Here is an 18,053-nt window from a genome sequence, read left to right on the forward strand (position 1 = left end):
CAAACAACAATAACAAGAGTGCTTCTTGTCATGAAGTAACCAAGTGTTGAACACATGAAGAGCCCAGAATCCTAAGTGAAATACATCCATTCAGTAATTGCCACCATGAAGCCTTAATCGTTGTCCTCCCATGTGTTAAACCCTTGTTCTCAATGAAATATTGAACAATAGATAAGTAATTCAGGGTTGTGAGTTTGAACACATGTCTTGTAATAATGAAAATCTATGAGCCATCATCATATACATAGATAAGTTCAATATTCCAGCTCCCCCCAAGTGCTTAGGGGTTGCTAGATGATTCCACGCAACCCAAGTGCTTAGGGATCCGGACCGATTCACAGCCGGTTGCCGATTAGGCACCATTTTATAGCACAGATCGGATGCTTATAAAAGGATCTAGATATCATTGTATGAACGACAGAACATTAATATAAGAGTGTGTTATTATTGTCTATATGATCTTTATTCCGTCCTGTGTTTAATGTATTTGCATTTAACAATTTTCCATGAACAAGAGAGACAACCGGAACTCACCCAATTGAAGAGGTTGAAGATGATGAAGACAATAGAAGACCCGCAATATGTGTTGAGTATGTGGATGCCGACAACACAAGATTCCTTATTTCTATATCTCTTACAAAGCTCTAATCGAGAGCTTTCTAATGCTTAACTTTGTGCCCAATTCTGTTGTCGATAGAGGTCTCTCTCTCTCTCTCTCTCTCTCTACAAGTTAAGAAACAAACGCCCTACACCCACCTACTCCTTGAGACGAGATCGCTTCCCATTGAGATCATGGCCATGGAAAGGGTTGAATACATGCTTAAGGTTCAAAAAAGTCCCTCACATTGACTTCCTAGAATTGCTTGGGAAGCAAGCAAAAAGATCCAACGAGACGCATAAAAGCAAAAATTTGTGTTCCGGTTGGATGCAAGATATAGAAAAATGGTTTGGTAGATGGGATGCGAGACACTTGCTTCATGATGCATTATTAGATTCCTCTATAAATGAGGCCTTTTTGCAACGCCAATGCATCATGATTGTTACCGTACGAGATGTACGGGTGATTGATAAGTGAGGGTGAAAGATGTAATGTATTTGTAATCTTATACGATTACATGAATGTAAGTGTGAGTGTGGTGGATACAAAGAGGTGTGAGTGAGTGACTAGGTGTGAATGCCCAAGGGGCTTGCACCCTTGTGTATCTACCCTTTTGTACCTAGTTAAACCCTTATGGGGAAATGAATGAATACAATGAACATTTCTATCTCTCTCTCTCTTTGTCATCTCTCTTCCTCTCTCTCCCCTTAACGTTGAACCCCCTTGGGAGGGGGGTGGAGCCATTCTAGGCACCACCCCCCACCCCACAATGCTTCTCAATGCTTGTCGTTTCTCTCACCATCAATCCCATAACGCTCATCATCCTCATCAAACACACCATCTCCATCACCAATCATCATTACCATTAACCCTAACCCTAAAACCAATAACAATGACATGGGACAAATGTGGAGGCTCACACTTCACACATTATACTACACACGTTGCACCTAACTACAAAACCATATTCTTTGCGGAACGGGGAAATCGTACACATCGATACATGTTAAAGCCCATACCGTTATCTACCATTCAAACCATTGCTTCCATGCGACTTAGCTCACATGCATTGCGATGTGAAACAGGGCGTTGGGGCACAAGTGATGAGAGTGGTCGGCTATGCACACTTTGCCCTAAACAAGTTCGCGAGTCTGAGTATCACACTTTGATACAATGCTCTGCCTTTGATCATATTCGACCATGCTTTCCACATCTCTTCGACCGAGCCCAATCCTTGCATGAATTCCTCTCACAACCACAATGTGCACTCTCGATTGCAACATTCATTGGTAAAGTTCTTGAACATCGAGAGTCACTACTCACTTTCACATGTATCACGTGAAATGTAATCTTTTTGGTCTCATAGGTCATATTTGACCTCCGAAGATGATAATATAATCTATCTATCTATCTATCTCTCATTCACACATAGAGACTGTGTTCTTTGAAGTATGAGCATCAACAAAACTTGTATATACCTTTGTAAGAAAAGTTGTGTAGTCAATATCTATGGCTCCATGTTGGCTTGTTTATTCTTATTGGCTTGGTGGTTTATAATGTAAGATCAAAGTCATAAATTTGGGGGAACCTAAAGTTCAATCTTTACTATGGGATAGGCCGCGTCTCATAGATTGCAATGGGTTTCCCATGAACATTAAACATGTGTTTCTCCCTTTATGAGCCACTTGAACTTGTAGAAAGCTTCAAGTACATTGGACTTGAAGTTCCCTCAATCATAGATGGAATGAAGTAAGAAATATAGCATATTATGCATTTAAAAACACATGCCATGCCAGACAGATTAAAGTTTGGTTCTTGAAAAAAATACATTTTCGACACTTGGTGACCTCAATGCTTCTCTATAGGGTGGAAGTATGGGGTAGTAGCATCCTTGAGTTCAGTTGGAAAGAGTTTGAAAGAGTCCAAAAGTATTTTCCTACAAACGCTATCCATGTCAAGATACAAATGCCAGACACCTTCCTACTTCTCAATAGGGGATCATCATTTCCCATTTGAGATCATGTCCATGAAAAGAGTCGTTGAATACATGCCTAAAGTTCCAAAAGTCCTAGAATCATATGGGAAGCAAGCAAAAAGATACATAAAAGTAAACTTTTGTGATTCGATTGGAAACAAGATATGGAGTTTTGGCATGGAAGGTAAGATGCAACACACTTGCTTCATGGTGCATCCATAGATTCCTTTGTGAATGAGACCTTTTTGCACTGCTAATGTATCATGACACGAGTGGGAAACTTAAAAAAAAATGCAGAGATTATAATTATAGCTCACGTTTTCTCTTCGATGTGAGATGGGGGTAAGCCTCTCTGCATTCTCTTCGATGCATCGAAACATGCGCAAACCAATGAGTCAGGGAGATAGGGGCCATCATCGATTGTGTGTATTGCTCATTGAACAAGTGCAGGATTCAGCTTGCAAACCGCACATTGATGTCAATCTGGTGAGTTCCGGGCACACCTGGGGTCTACTTCCAAGTTCCCAAACGCACATGTTGTTCTCGATCGGGTTCTGCACCTGAACAACACACGTTGGCAAGAAATGGCTCTCACAAAAAATCTCAATGCACACTCACTCTCAATTGACCGATGGACGGATGGACTGATTGACTTCCCCACTGAAATTCTCGGACATTGGAACAGAGGCTATTGTCCTGTCTCCCCAGTTCGGATTTCCGGGAGCCTCCATCCTATTGGCCAGAATATGCTTTGCTTGTGTGTGTGTGTGTATATACATACATATGTATATATATATATATATATATATATATATAATATAAATACATACATATATATATATATATATAATATAAATCTTCTCCATATCCACAGATCATCCATCTCTGCTACAATTAGGGTTTTGTACCTTCTGTGCCTGCCTGTGACGAGAGATAGAGATAAGAGATAGAGATGCATACTCTGCACCTTCAACCTCCTTGTCTCTCATCTCACACATCGCGGCTACAGCTTGCATCACAGGTAATTGGAAATGACTAAAGAAGTTTCTTTCTTTCTTTCTTGCCTTTGGGTCCTTCAAAATGCTTCTAATTATGTACACGTGTACTTTCTTCTTCTTCTTCTTCTTTTTCTTATGTCAGGCCTTCTCACATGGCTATGTCTACTCCACCAACATTCAAACGCTCGGCAATCATTCATTGTTGAGAATTCAAACACATCCTAAATCGCAGACAGGTAAAACAAAAGCCTTAAACCATGAAATTTTGATGATGTCTTTTCAAATGTTTATGACTTTATGTTGTCACCAATCATATTTAATGGGATGATGCTTTTGTATCTGTTGACATCTACAATTTGGTGTTGCCTTTGATTTGATGGTTTCATCTATAATGTTTTGTTTTGATGAAGCTGTTAATATGATGTTACTATTAATTTGCACACACATTCATACTCTTGAAATTTTGATTTCATATTTTCTTTGATTTGATGCTGCCTTTTATCATGTGGGATTGGATTATTTCTTTGATTTGATTTCATCATTCATTGCCATGCATTCACAAACTTCCTTGATCTTAGAGTGGTAAACCTTGAGATTGAAAAGCTTCAAAACTTATAATTTCATTCTTTCTATAATTTTGTGATGTTTTCATTTTATCATGACATGTATTGTATCTTTGATTTGATGTCGTCTTTCGTGGAGTTTTTAGTTCACTGCTTGATTTGATGATGTTTTTGATTTAATGTTGTATTTAATTTGATGATGTCTTCATGCAATTTTAATAGAATGATATGTGGGGATTGTAGTGTCTCAAGCTTTAGCAAGCCCAAAGGCGGCGTCAACCGATGGCTCTTTAGCCTTAACAGAAGAGAATGTGGAATCTGTTCTTGATGAGGTTCGGCCTTACTTGATGTCTGATGGTGGTGATGTGGAATTGTATGAGATTGATGGCCTGATAGTCAAGTTAAGGCTTAAGGGAGCTTGTGGATCTTGTCCTAGTTCTATGATGACAATGAAAATGGGCATCGAACGCAAATTGATGGAGAAGATTCCTGAAATTATTGGTGTAGAGCAAGTCATGGATCAAGAGACAGGCCTTGAATTGAACGAAGAGAATATTGAAAAGGTGAGCTTAATTTGCATTTGAAAACGTTGACAAAGTAGTTTTATCTTTAGGTAACTTTCAAGCATTTAGTTCTCTCAGTTATAGTTGATTATATCTATACAAATGGTGCAAATTGAAAGCAAAGAAAAAGAAAAGGAAAAACCAAATCGGGGGCTAAATTATAATGCAATAGGAATAAGATAAGACATTGAGACCTCAGACAGGCTCATCACAAGGTCTATATTCTTTTAGTTTATTTCATGTTTGTGGCTTTCACATGGGTGCTAGGGTTCAGGAAGGTCAGACTTTAATATAATAAGCATGGCTAGCCTTCTTTCAAGTGAGTGACAAGCTTCACCCATTCACTTGGTCTGCCACCTATTTGAGAGAGGCCTTAGCCAGCCCCATGCTAGTCAGTAGTTGGGAGGACAAATGAGTTGTCATTATAAAAGTATATCATTCTATATGTGCAATATCTTGTGTTAAGTCAAATTAAGTTCACAAGATGGATCTGAAATGTCTTAGTGTCTTCAGTGGTTTCTTGTTGTTATGCCAACGTGTATTAGGAAGGTTAATGAGTCATAGAAAGTTTATCTACTAAATTTCACCACATATTCTCCCCTCATGGATACTCCTAATAATTAGCGCATCAGGGTGAACAGTTTTAAGAGGGTGAGAGGCCCTCTGGCAAGAGAGTTCACGCTCTCTAATCAAATCATGAAAAATCATCAGTTACTTTAGAGATGCCGATCCATTAGCTGGTGACTGCCAACTACATGCCAGGGATACAATGTGTAGGGTAGGACTGCATTCTAATAAAATCTCAAAGCATAAAATAATCATTAGTTAAGTAGAGAGGCCTATAACCACATGCTAGGGATACAATGTGTAGGATAGGAGTTATCCTACACATTGTATCTCTGGCATGTGGTTGGTTGTCAACTACTAGTGTTGTCTGTAATTAGCTCATGGTATTTTATGCTTCAAGATTTGATTAGAATGTGTGTGAATTCTCTTGCTGGAGAACCTCTCACCCTCTTAAACTTTTCACACTGGCTCCTTGTTAGGAGTGTCTGTGCAGGGAGGATATGTGTCCATTGATGTAAATCATTAGTCTCCACTCCAACTGCTAGGGCCATATTATGTCTGTATGATGAAATCAGGACTTCCCAGGGGGTCAACTGTCCAAATGCTGTTCTGGCTTAAGCTCGCAAGATTTGATTAGAGATTTGATCCCATAACTGAAGACTCCACATGCTCCTTATTAGGAGTGTCCATGAGGAGAAGATATGTTCTGTGGTTTAATTTGCGAGAGTTCACTGAGTGGATAACACTGAGTTGGGAAATTCCGAGTCATGTCTGCCTAAAGAGTAAAAGAGTAGTATGAAAGCAAGATAAAAACTAAACTATTAAAGCCTATGTGTGAATCACTGTGAAATATAATGCTATGAAAATTAGTGGTACTTCTCATTACTTGAGACTGCTATTTAGTAAGATTTAAATTATTTTCTCACGCCAAATGTTCACTAGGATTTAGTACGTATTGAACTTTGTTTTGTCTTGTTCCTGCTGGTTATGAAATTTGTTTATTTCATCTACCAGGTTCTATCTGAAATTAGACCTTACTTAAGTGGAACTGGTGGAGGGGAGCTTGATTTGGAAAAGATTGATGGTCCGGTCGTGAAGATACGAATAAGTGGGCCGGCTGCCCAAGTAATGACGGTGCGAGTGGCTGTCACGCAGAAACTGCGGGAAAAAATTCCAATGATTGCGGCTGTACAATTGTTGTAGTATCTTGTGTAATTTTGTTTTGATCAATGATATTGTTTGTACATATAAGCAGTTGTTTGTTGGTCTTTGTAACAGTAAATTTATCAGATTTTATTTAAGAAAGGGAAAAAACCATAAACTGTTTAATATTTCTGAGAAACCAAGGTTAGTGCTATATTTTTATGATGATTTTATTTCTCAATGAAATCAATTACTTTTTTAATCAAATCCCAGGTTGGAACTTACCTTTTAGGACTTCCATTAGGTCTATTTACTTGCCTACAATTTTAAAATCATTGAACTTGGCAATTTTCCCAAATATTGATGATACTTATATCCGTAGGTTATAACCTTTGCAAATGGACCTTACGTCTAGGCAAATGAAGGGTTCTTTGTAAATGAGAATTGGAGAAAAGGGATGAAGAATTAACCACAATGTTTTGCTCATGTTTATTCATTTCTTTGTTAGGAGCATATCCTTCTGCATTACCAAGGATTATATAACTATATAACAGTCAAAAAATAAAGACTTCCCTTTCGATATATGTCGGTAGACAAATGCTGGGATGGTTTTGTTACTCCTTGGGTATTATGGGTATCTATTTCACCTGAATTGTGTCTAGAAATTGTTAGTGAAAGAGACCGTATATGGACTACAAATTATGCCACCAACGTGATGTAATCAAAGAATCCTGTTTCAAATGGTTGATTTGGTCCATACCATTAAAATTGTGCATTCTGCAACATTTATATGCATCAAAGCAAAGTACTGAGGAATAGATTGATGTGCTTTAAGTTCCCCCATGAAAGTTTCAATGCAAACAACAATTCATGCAAAAGAAATAAAAAGTAAAGAAAAGAGGTATATATCATTTAGGAGGCCAAAGTGGCCTCTTGAGACCAAATAAATAATAAAAGAAATGTATGGCCTCAAGAAGCAAATACTCAGTATAGGAATGTACTCAGAAATAGCGAAGACCAACTTTTCAACAACAATTAGCAATTAATTTATACACCATCCCAATTAATTTATACATATGGTATGTAATACATCATATTTATAGTTTGTAAAATGCAGGTAAACTTCATTCAAAATCCAAGAAAACATTTTGATGTTGCAATGTCTTAACAATTATGTTTAAACATCCATTATTATTACTTGTCCTCCATGTCACATATTTGATTCCAGAGTTGGGGTCAAATTTGAAAGATCAAGCATCATATGTACAGGAATTAAATGTGCATGTAGACTTTGCATCATTCAGCACGGTTGATAGTAAGTATGATTGTGAGTTCCTAATCCTTCAGAAATACTGTTCTGCACAATGAAATTAAAGGGTCATATGTACATGAATTAAATGTGCCTGTAGACTTGCATCATTCAGCACGGTTGATTGTGAGTTCCTAATCCTTCAGAAATACTGTTCTGCACAATGAAATTACAGTGTCATATGTACATGAATTAAATGTGCCTGTAGACTTGCATCATTCAGCACGGTTGATAGTAAGTATGATTGTGAGTTCCTAATCCTTGAGAAATACTGTTCTGCACAATGAAATTACAGGAATGAGCTGATGTCGAGCAATTATCCTTCACATCTTAACGTGTTTTGGTATGTAAATGTCAATCCACAACTTTTGGTTAGGAACAAAAAGACGATAACACGCTCTAATCAATGCAAAAAGTTGAAATATGTATATTTTTAATTAATACGACCTTTTCAGTATTCCTCTTCTGGAACAAAATCTATCGTCAAGAGACGATTGTTTTGCTTATGGTGTGATGCATTGAGACATGCTTATTTTTATTTCATTGGGCATTGATGTGCCCTCATATTTTGTGCTAGGCTTGAGGCAACATTTACCCATTTCCAAATGGGATATATGTGAAAATTCTTTTAGATAGCAAAGTTCCCAACCTTTTTTTGTTTTTGAAGGACAATTCAAAAATGAATACCTCACAAAACTTCTCTAACCACTCACTACTTCAAGGGACTTTGAGCTTTTGCACAATCCGTTCTGCCCCTTCTCTCCATCCATCTACTACTTTCAGCGTCCCATCTCGAATGCTTGAAGTGACCCCAGCCACTGCCGCAGGAACAGTAACCTTGATTTCATCCACAGCCTTGGGGACACCCATTTTCACATCTTCTACTGCCTTTGTTATGATGTTAGTGCCATTAATCTTTGCTTCTTGAAACTTTTCCTGAAATCCTCCAGCGAGCTCGATAACTCGACGCTCTACGGTGTGAAAAACAATGTAGACGAATCGCAACAATCTTAACACTGCCTCTACGAACAAGTCAACTAAATCCTTGGTTTTCGTGATGAGCCCATCTATCGATAATTGAGGCAACTTTGGCTCTGTATATGTTGGGCCTGTGAATTGTAAATCTGTTGCTTTATTGAGTTGATCGACACCTTCAATTTCAGAGTTCTTCATTGGTTCCCCTTCTGAGACCTCATTGTTTTGTGCTGGAGGTTCTCTCACTTCTTCGGTGTGCTCCTTGGCGCGCCGCTCCAGTTCTTCACTACTTAACTTTTGTCTCATTTCTTCCAGCACCTTTGCATGTGACTGCGCCTTTCTTGCTTCATCTTCAGCCCAAATCCTTCAAATTTTCCACATGCAAAAACAGAAATTTAGAGATTTGAACCAGCTTCAGTCCACATAAATATTCAAATCATCGTTCCCACAAAAAACCCATCAAACGTCAGCTCAACACCTCATGAATCCCAAATGTAGAAAATAGGAGTCAAGATGAGAACCATCTTCTTACTAATCCTTCCATAATCTCAGAAACAGAAAAAAGAGATGAGAAATACTAATAACACAAAGCATATACATATTAAAACAAACAGTTAATCTTTGGTCCAAATCCTTCAAAAATCCCTTAAATTAATAACACTTTGAAATAAGAAACACCCAACAGGAAAGTGTGCAAACATTAAAATATCTCACAAGTAAAATAAAATTATGATTTGTGAAGAGAAACCCAAGCAAGAAAAGGTAATAACTATTCATAAATTCCATTTTTTAAGCAAATGAAAAAACATTTCTCACATAGACATGACTCATTGAGAGTTATAAAGAGTCGCTAATTTTTTTTGTTACCTGGCCAGAGCAAGTGCGTTTCTCTCGACCTCAACCTCCAACCGAAGCTCGTTTATAACCGCCTTTTCCTTTTCAGCTTCAGTGAATAGCTTATTTGCCTTCTCTCTCTCAAATACAGCCTCCAATTTTTCAGTGGACAAAGCCAAAGCTTGATTATCCACGTCCCTCCTGAAGCTCAAGAGAAAATCTTTTTCTGCATCTAACAATGCCCGCTCCTTGAGCAAAGTATATTTCTCCTCATCCCTTTCTAGCTTCAATTGTTCTAGCTCCGCCTTCATCATTTCTACCAACTTGGAAGCGGCATGATGCTTCTCTGTCTCCACTTGTAGAAGCCCTTCAAATTCAGCAGCCATTTCCTGCTGAGTTCTTTTCTCTAAAGCTAGCTCAGCTGCAACAGCAGCTTCAGCTATAGAATCTGCTTCTATCCTTGCCAATTCCTCAGATATGACATCCCAAGCTTCTCCGGTAGAAAGTGCAACTGCTGCCTGACTTTTGGTAACGGGTTTTTCAGGCTGGAACCTTCTTGTATAGCCTAATGATATCAAACATCTCAACAACAATGCTCAGTAGAAATATTTACCAAAATGTGCAAGTAAACATACCGAAAGCTAAAGCAACGATGCTTCGTTCTCCTGCAGTAGCATCCTCCAATAAAGCTGGAATTGCATCTCGATGTATTTTGTCGATATCAATAAATCCACATGCTTCTCGAAGTTTCTGAGCGAAGTATGCGGAATTTCAGCATACATGAAAAAATCATGACCAATCCACAATTAGAAGTGTTAATTTATGCGAGCATCATCGTGGGAGGGATTTTTGTTCAGGCAAATTAGCTGCAAAAAAACTCTCATTTTGTGCAATAACGTAATCTAATGTAAGTGTACTTGTCTTCAAAAACATGCTCTGTTAAAAGAATATAAATTTTAAAACAATCATAACCACAACAAAATCACAAAGATAATAAATTTAGAAACAATCATTCTATTGAACATCTATCAATATCATATATACCACTTGCCATTTGAACACTAAAAGATAAAATGAAAACTCGGCTCACACTTTGCACTAATCAAGAATTTTCTCACACAAAGATGCTTGCAAAAAGTTCAACCCAGCTAAACTACCTCTTTTCCTGTTGTGGCAGGAATTGCAGGTGAGAAAACAGGCTTCCATTCTAATGCCATCTTCCAAGTAAGTAAATCTTGGCGTGTAAGAGGACTGAATGTACCAAAACAGAATCACCCTCTGTCATTGATATTACATCATCATTAATAACCTTATGATTAAATTACCTGTCTGGTGAGAAAGTTGAATCGATATCATCGATATTTCCAGTTTGTAAGGAATCGTCTTGTAATAACCTGCTAGAAATCAACCCTGCTTCAGCTAAACCTGAAAACCAACAGTAGATCAATCAAAATTAACAATTTGAGGATCGGTTTTCAAAGTTGAACAATCTATCTATATTACCTTGAATGAAAGGGAAATCAGGATCCTCCGGTTGCACGTCATCATATGCAAGCTTGGTAACATTCTCAATATACATAGCAGGAAACACTTTGTGGGAGGGACTTCTGCATGGCACGACAACCAACTTGCCATTAATTTATAAGTTACATTTAGAGGTGAAATAATTCCAGACAAATATACTCTGCAGTATTACAGTGTAGAGTGAACCCAGGCACTGTACTTCCTTTTGCATATGCAGTTGAAACATCAAAAAATAAGGATAATCTAAGAAAGTAAGAACATGGGGTGAAATATGAAACCACATGCTTCAAATTGTTTTTACTAGAGTAAGCTGTAAACAGAAACCATTATATAGATCCCCATCGTAGGCAAAGTTACTGATGACAGACATTCTACAGCTTTTTATTTGTTTCTCTCAATCTAGCACAATTAAGATGTGGGGATTTCAGATGGTCCAACATAACAATATTGCATTCTCTATTAGGGATTCCTAAATTTTTATTTTTCGAACATGTGAAGAAGCTACAAGATGTATATTGGCTTGGTCTCATAGGCTACATTGGCCTCTTTAGATATGTTAACATTTCGAACAAACAAACAAGCTACATGATGCACATTAGTGTGGTCTCATAGGCGACATTGGCTTCTTTAGAGATGTTAACACACCTTTAATTCTTCTTCCTACCCTTTTGCCATTCTTTTATAATCGTGGCCTGAGCTGTGGCTCATCATTGCAGGGAATGGCTATATAGAGATGTCCTATCATTATTTTATTGTGCGTGAACGCATCTGATCATGTCACTCCTTGGAGAAACTCAGACTACATTGATAAACATGATATTCCCATTTCCATTTCCATGAGATCAAGATAAAAATACCAAGTCTGATGGAGGATCCAGAAAAGACCCTGAACAATGTAGCACTTCAGAACCACCAAACTACATGGGCCTGAGATGAGATCCAGGCAAGTATGTTTAGCAGGGTCCCTTCCAGCATATTTTAAAACATAAAAAACAGGTTGCATTGAGGATGGCAACATGGCAATGCAATGTTACATCTTCCCCAGCAATGTAGCATATGGTTATCTAAGCATGGTACAAAAGATGTCTTGGTCATGTGACATACAAAGAGATTTAATATGTAAAGGCAAAGTGATGCATTCTAAGTTTGATTCTATATTATACCAGATGCCAAGGATAAAATCATAGGATGATTTAGAGTTATTACTATTACCACTGGAAAAGGTGGACCAGATTGGGGAGCTGAAAGAGTGGATGCAAAACTAGGGAGGGACCAGAATTAAGCCTCTATAGCCCAAACATCTTTATTACATCCAGGTTTAACCTTTATGAAATGGTCATCACTAAATTTGGTTCTTGCAAACCTTCAAGATAAATCACAAAATTTCATCCTTGCCTACCACTACATATTAAGGCATGCCTGGTTGGCTGAAAATAGTAAATTCTAATGTAGCATTCCAAGACTTCATGGTATCAAATAATGTATGTTCAATCCAATAACGAATAACAATAATCCATCACTTACCACAACCACTGAAAATTTAGCTGATCACAAAATAGATGTGCTAGTCAATATGTTCATTTACAAACAAGGTATAGAACTTGGTAACACACCTTGATAGTGCAGCACTTGCTCCAATTAGCCAACGTGCATAGTCTCGTCTTTTACAAATGCAACTAGGTTCCACTCCTGCTTCAATAACCTATAAAATCACATCATATTGTGAATTTGAAATCCCACAGTTCCTGGATAATACTCCATATTCAGGATCAGACAGACATCTCAACCTGAACGACTTACTTTCAGACCTTGCAGTGCCACCATCACTTGCTCTTGCATGTGGTCAACAGATGCACCAACTACTACCTGACCTGTTTTTGGTAGTTGGCTTGATGGGGTACGAGGAGCAGTTATTCCAATGGACAAATATGCATGTCCAGTTTCCGTAACAGAGGAGCCGGGCTCAGTTTTAGAGATGTCATTTTGTTGATCAGAGACAATTTCAAGATTTTGCAGAGTTTTTTCAACATCATCAATCAAGAATAAATCAGTCTCATCTAGAACTGACGGAGTTCCTTGGTGCTCTTCTAAAATGATAAGTGTTTCCTTTTGAGAATCATCCTCAGCCAGCACACTTGATGGAGTAGATGAATCTTCTTTAGCAGGACCAGACAAAAAAAAATTATGTTCTTCTGATATGGCAACTTCTTCCGTAAAAGATCCGTTCTCTGGCAGCACAGTTAATGGAACAGATATATCCTCTTCAACAGTATAGGACACACTATCTTGGTGTTCTGCTATGGTAAGAGCTTCCTTCAGAGAATCGTCTACAGTCAACACAATGGATGGCGCAGCTGAATCTTCTTCAACATTATCGGAGATCTCAGAATTGAATGAAACATCATTACTTTCTGCAACGGCTTCTTCATCAGCCATTGTTGTTATGGCTAAGTCAGGTATATCGGTGTCAATAGCATCACCACTTATATTTGCTCCTTCCAATGTAACATCCTCAGAGATGGACAATGGGGTATCAGATTCAGCTGCCTGTAGAGGCTCCTCTTTTTCTTCCAAACTTCCGGTAGATGCAAAATTATCTATCTTCTCTATGTTTTCTCCATCTCTGTTCTCTTGAACATGAATATCAGGCACACTAACATCTATATGTGTCTCTCTTTGGTCTTTCAAAGTTTTGTCCTGGTCATTTATAGAATATTGTATGCTCTCACCACTCCCATCTGAAGTACTGTTCGTCTCTGCATCCTCCAATCCTTTGGAAGTTGACACTGATTCAATTATTGGAGGCGTAACTGCAAATTCTCTTGATGCATCTGCAGATCCATCACGGCATTCAGAAGAAAAACATGAAAACCACTATAACCCTTTAAATAACCGTATTATGGAATGGATCTGCAAAGAGAATAGGGCACCACGAAATATAAAATACCCTATAGACTTACTATGCAATAAAAATTTAGAACTACTCATTGTAATGGTCAGATTTGAATCCTTCTCCTGATTCTGCAAATAGGTGCTAAGTTACCGTTGTGACATTATGCAATGCATGAAATAAATACATATACATATAAGAAAGCCTGATCATAAATCCATCCTCTGATGTGTCTAAAAATAGTGCCTTGCAGTGGACAATTTTCCTCTCAAGAGATGTTGTGAAGCTCAGCCATGTTCTTTCATTATCCAGTTAATTGATATCGACTCAGATCACTCTATTTTTTCCCATTATAGGCATATTTAGATGTGAAAATCCAAGCTATATTGAAATGGAGATAATACTTTTATGCTGCTGCCATACGATTGGAACCATTCTTACATTTCTAACTCTGCAGTATAGGCACAACTATAAAGGGCATGCTTTACCGACTGATCTAATAGCTCAACATGCAAGCTTCCCCACAACAATCAGGAAAGCAACCATCCAACCCCACTATTCATCTCTCAGGATAGAAATTACTCTCAGCTTGTTCCACCCGAGAAAGTAAGCTCATGGGCTAGGTCCTGTCTCATCATTGAGATAGAATTCCATCAGTTAGATTATGAAAATCTCCATTTCCAGGCTTGGAACGGCAAGTATACAATCACAGTTCCAAAAAAGCACTCTCACTGAAAAGGTGGCTGCCCTTGCTTGTCTATGTGTAAAAATCTCCTGAGTCACTTCTCATCCCAAGCATTTCATTGTATCACAACATAATGCATTATACCAACTATTTTGTGTGGCTCTACCACGTGTGAACATCTTGCTGGCTATATTGTGGTAAAGGCATGTATGGCTGCAACATCCAATGACTACGACAGCCCTTGTGTGACTTCCTCTAAGGAGGTGAAAGGATCCAAAACAAGCATATACATGTATATTTCACAACTATACACACCAACTGCTATCCTCTAGAAAGAGAGGCCTGGGAAGTGAAATTTTCTCCCCATGGCAAGAATGAGATAGGACATGGCTGGCTTTCCCTTGTCACTAATGATAACAGTCGGGGATGGTTAGTGAGGACTGACTGGAGCACTTGAGATAACTAACTTTTTTAATGTTCTCTGCTGTTAACATCTTTTATCGTTTTAGCTCTTTTTACTTAAAATAAGCATAGATGATATGAGACATTAAGGATTTATTTCTTCACACCATAAAAAAACTACCCTTCAACTGAGTGTCAACATACCTTTCCTTGCATATAGACCACGTGCACCAAGAGAGAAGCCTATTCCCAGCAGCACAACACCTCCAATTTTAATCCAACCTGCAAGCTTGATGCATATGACCATGAGTATCTCTGTGTGAAACCATATCTCATTTTCTACTTGCAACAGTGAATGCTTGGAAAGGAGAAATGAACATTTACCAGTCATGAAAAATGTACGATGTCAATGTTTTCGATTATTGATTACAGAAAAAAAATTATGTTGGCAGAAGTGCTGATTTTCATGACAAAGTTAGTTTGAATACTTGAGTTTATCAATGTCATATTAATGCACTTGTGCTCAGCCTTCCATCAGCCCTGCTTCCTCATATTTTCAGCCATGGTCTATCTGTATACAGCTTTCTCTCCCAGTTACAATGTGGATGGGCAGTCGATTGCAATGCTTATCCATGAAATTCTTGAGCATCAAGCATTACTTATCAAATCCGCACACAACACAATACGGGACGTCAAGCATTCACGAGATGACATTATAGGCAATGGGAAGTGTGAGTATTTGAAGGAACCATTCAACATATTATTTGGTATGGAATCTTAGGATAAGAAAGTCCACTAACAATGGCACTGTAAATATGGTGCATGAATTGTACTGACATAATGTGTTTGAAACCAAGATTGCATTATACAGGGTGCAGGTCTCTGAGTACTCAAAGGAACCATTTTACCATTTAATATATTTTGCAGATCTCTGAGTACTCAAAAATGTCCACAAACAATAGCACTCAGATCCTCAATCACTTGTTTTGTAAATTAAAAACAGGTGATCTTGTGTAAATAAAGAAAGACATGGGTCCCATGCTATTTGGAATTATTCAAATTCACAAAACATGTCTTAATGGAAGAATTCTACAGGTAAGAGGAGGCTGACTTGAACCCAATATTGTGTTTTCTTCATGGCCTTAACTTTTGTGACTTTTGTAACTTTCAGAATCAAGATTGCATTATAGGGGGTGCGATCTGTGATTGCTCAAGAGATCCATTTTACCATTCAATATATACCTCGTATGGAGCCTTAGGATAAGAATCAAGATTGCATTATAGGGGGTGCAGATCTGTGAGTACTCAAGGATCCATTTAACCATGTAATATATACCTCGTATGGAGCCTTAGGATAAGAATGAGCTCAAACATCAGCAGTCAGATCCTAAAACACTTCTTTTGTAAAGTAAAAACAGGTGATATTGTGTAAAGGAAAGGAAAAGCAGGACTACTTTCATCTTGGCCCCCATGCTATTTGGAACTAGTCAAATACACAAAACATGTCTTTATGGAAGAATTCTACAGGTATGAGAAGGCTGTTTTGAGCCCAATATTGTGTTTTCTTTCATGACCTTAACTTTTGTGACTTTCAGAATAAGTATTAATTAGTGTTTCTATGTTAAATCATTACCTAGTCGTGGTAAATAATTTGTGTTAAGGTCCCAATTCCAATAAAAGGTCTCAAATTTGATGTATTTCCTTTGGTTCCATATAGAAAATTTGACCTTCGAATATAATAATAAAATCAATACGGAAGTTTTTGGATTGTGTCTCCTGCGCTCATACTCTTGTTCATTGCACATCTCAGTGTCCAAGATTAATGACAACAGCCTCTCAACTATGGATGTGCAACCAATCAGATTTTTATTTTATTCATTTGATCTAGACACAATGTATTTTCTTTGTTTTGCTTATTATCCAACATCATATCAAATCTCAATGGCTGTAACTTCTTTGGTTTCATATGCAATGAAATAAAGCAATACCCTCAAATTCTGATTCATAACAAATAAATAGATCACATTCAGATGATGCAAGAAAAATGTAACAAAATTTCCAATTTTTTCTAACACTAAATTCCAGTTTCTAAAAGAACTATGAAAAGAAAATAAATAATGCTAAATATTTGATCACAAAGAAATATTCATTTTTTTATCACAAAGTACCTGACGCATTAGCCCCATTGATTTGTGATCCATTTGGTGCCCAGCCCAAGAATTGATCCAAATTACCTGAAGGAGAAGAACTGTTCCAAGATCTAATTTTTGGGTTCTCTTCTGAGATTCCTCCTTCTTCTCCATCCACACTTCTGCATTTGACCCCTCGAAGCTTCGATCTTCGAGCCATTATCATGGCCATCTGTGAAGAGGAAGAGGAGGAAGAAGAAAACGTGCCCAATGAGCTTCCTAATTTTCTGAGTCTTTTAAGGTTCCACGGTGATGGAGCAAGTGATTGTTGTAACGAAAAATCCATTGAAGTGAGTTTACGATGGGAAATCTCGAGGAAGAAGAAGAATTGTTGAGAACTTTACAGCTCACACAGGCGGATTATTCATTTACAAGAAGGCCTGTCTTTTTTTTAGGGTTTGCAGATGTGGGTTTACTTTTGTATCTAGCATATGTGGGTTTCTGCTTCAGGGATTCTACAACGTGGGAGTGTATATTTCAGGGTTTCAGGGTGTGTGTTTTTTATTTTTAGGGTTCCCAGGTTATGCAATTAGGGCACTCCAAGGGTTTCCACGATGTGGGTTTTAGGGGGTATGGTGTTTGTTAGGGTTTACAGAGCTTTGATGAGGGAACAGAGGGTAGAGGCTGCATGATCAATATCTCTGTTTTGTCCACAATAACAAATTGGGGAAAAGAAGAACACAGAGGAACAAAGAAAAAGGCATTTCTTTTGATAGAGATATGTATATCATATGATAGATAGATGCTCTTGGGATATTGGAAACATATGCTTCTCTGGCTCTGGCTCTGCCTCTGGGCTCTGGGCTCTTGCATAAATCATGAGAACAAAAGTAGTCTG

At 37.9% G+C, this 18,053-nt stretch overlaps 2 protein-coding genes across 2 annotated transcripts; one reads left to right on the plus strand and one right to left on the minus strand.

Moving 5' to 3' along the window:
• The first annotated feature begins 3,445 nt into the window (after positions 1 to 3,445).
• LOC147864350 (nifU-like protein 2, chloroplastic) lies at positions 3,446 to 6,515 on the plus strand. Its single transcript, XM_087320460.1, has 4 exons — positions 3,446 to 3,594; positions 3,714 to 3,807; positions 4,378 to 4,697; positions 6,279 to 6,515. The coding sequence occupies exons 1-4, from the start codon at positions 3,526 to 3,528 to the stop codon at positions 6,465 to 6,467; spliced, it is 672 nt and encodes a 223-aa protein (XP_087176586.1). The 5' UTR covers positions 3,446 to 3,525; the 3' UTR covers positions 6,468 to 6,515.
• Positions 6,516 to 8,119: 1,604 nt separating this feature from the next.
• LOC147864351 (uncharacterized) lies at positions 8,120 to 17,849 on the minus strand. The gene is made up of 10 exons (XM_087320111.1): positions 17,195 to 17,849; positions 15,231 to 15,308; positions 12,850 to 13,880; positions 12,663 to 12,751; positions 11,029 to 11,132; positions 10,851 to 10,950; positions 10,683 to 10,776; positions 10,161 to 10,275; positions 9,559 to 10,090; positions 8,120 to 9,055 (listed from the first exon to the last, which is right to left on the minus strand). The coding sequence occupies exons 1-10, from the start codon at positions 17,499 to 17,501 to the stop codon at positions 8,434 to 8,436; spliced, it is 3,072 nt and encodes a 1,023-aa protein (XP_087176237.1). The 5' UTR covers positions 17,502 to 17,849; the 3' UTR covers positions 8,120 to 8,433.
• Positions 17,850 to 18,053: the final 204 nt, after the last annotated feature.

The sequence above is a fragment of the Azolla caroliniana genome, unplaced genomic scaffold (assembly GCF_043228905.1).
Source record: "Azolla caroliniana isolate FFs.n. ecotype wild unplaced genomic scaffold, voAzoCaro1.0.p SCAF_5, whole genome shotgun sequence".
In the NCBI taxonomy this organism is placed as follows: Eukaryota; Viridiplantae; Streptophyta; class Polypodiopsida; order Salviniales; family Salviniaceae; genus Azolla; species Azolla caroliniana.

What these genes read in the sequence shown, in the direction of transcription:
- LOC147864350 (XM_087320460.1), top strand. Translation starts at nt 3,526, where the DNA reads ATGCATACTCTGCACCTTCAACCTCCTTGTCTCTCATCTCACACATCG. An exon ending in ACATCCTAAATCGCAGACAG is followed by an intron (nt 3,808 to 4,377) that starts GTAAAACAAAAG and finishes TGGGGATTGTAG; the next exon opens with TGTCTCAAGCTTTAGCAAGC. An exon ending in ACGAAGAGAATATTGAAAAG is followed by an intron (nt 4,698 to 6,278) that starts GTGAGCTTAATT and finishes TTCATCTACCAG; the next exon opens with GTTCTATCTGAAATTAGACC.
- LOC147864351 (XM_087320111.1), bottom strand. Translation starts at nt 17,501, where the DNA reads ATGGATTTTTCGTTACAACAATCACTTGCTCCATCACCGTGGAACCTT. An exon ending in TCAACTTTCTCACCAGACAG is followed by an intron (nt 10,777 to 10,850) that starts GTAATTTAATCA and finishes TGGTACATTCAG; the next exon opens with TCCTCTTACACGCCAAGATT. An exon ending in AACGCACTTGCTCTGGCCAG is followed by an intron (nt 9,056 to 9,558) that starts GTAACAAAAAAA and finishes GAAAATTTGAAG; the next exon opens with GATTTGGGCTGAAGATGAAG.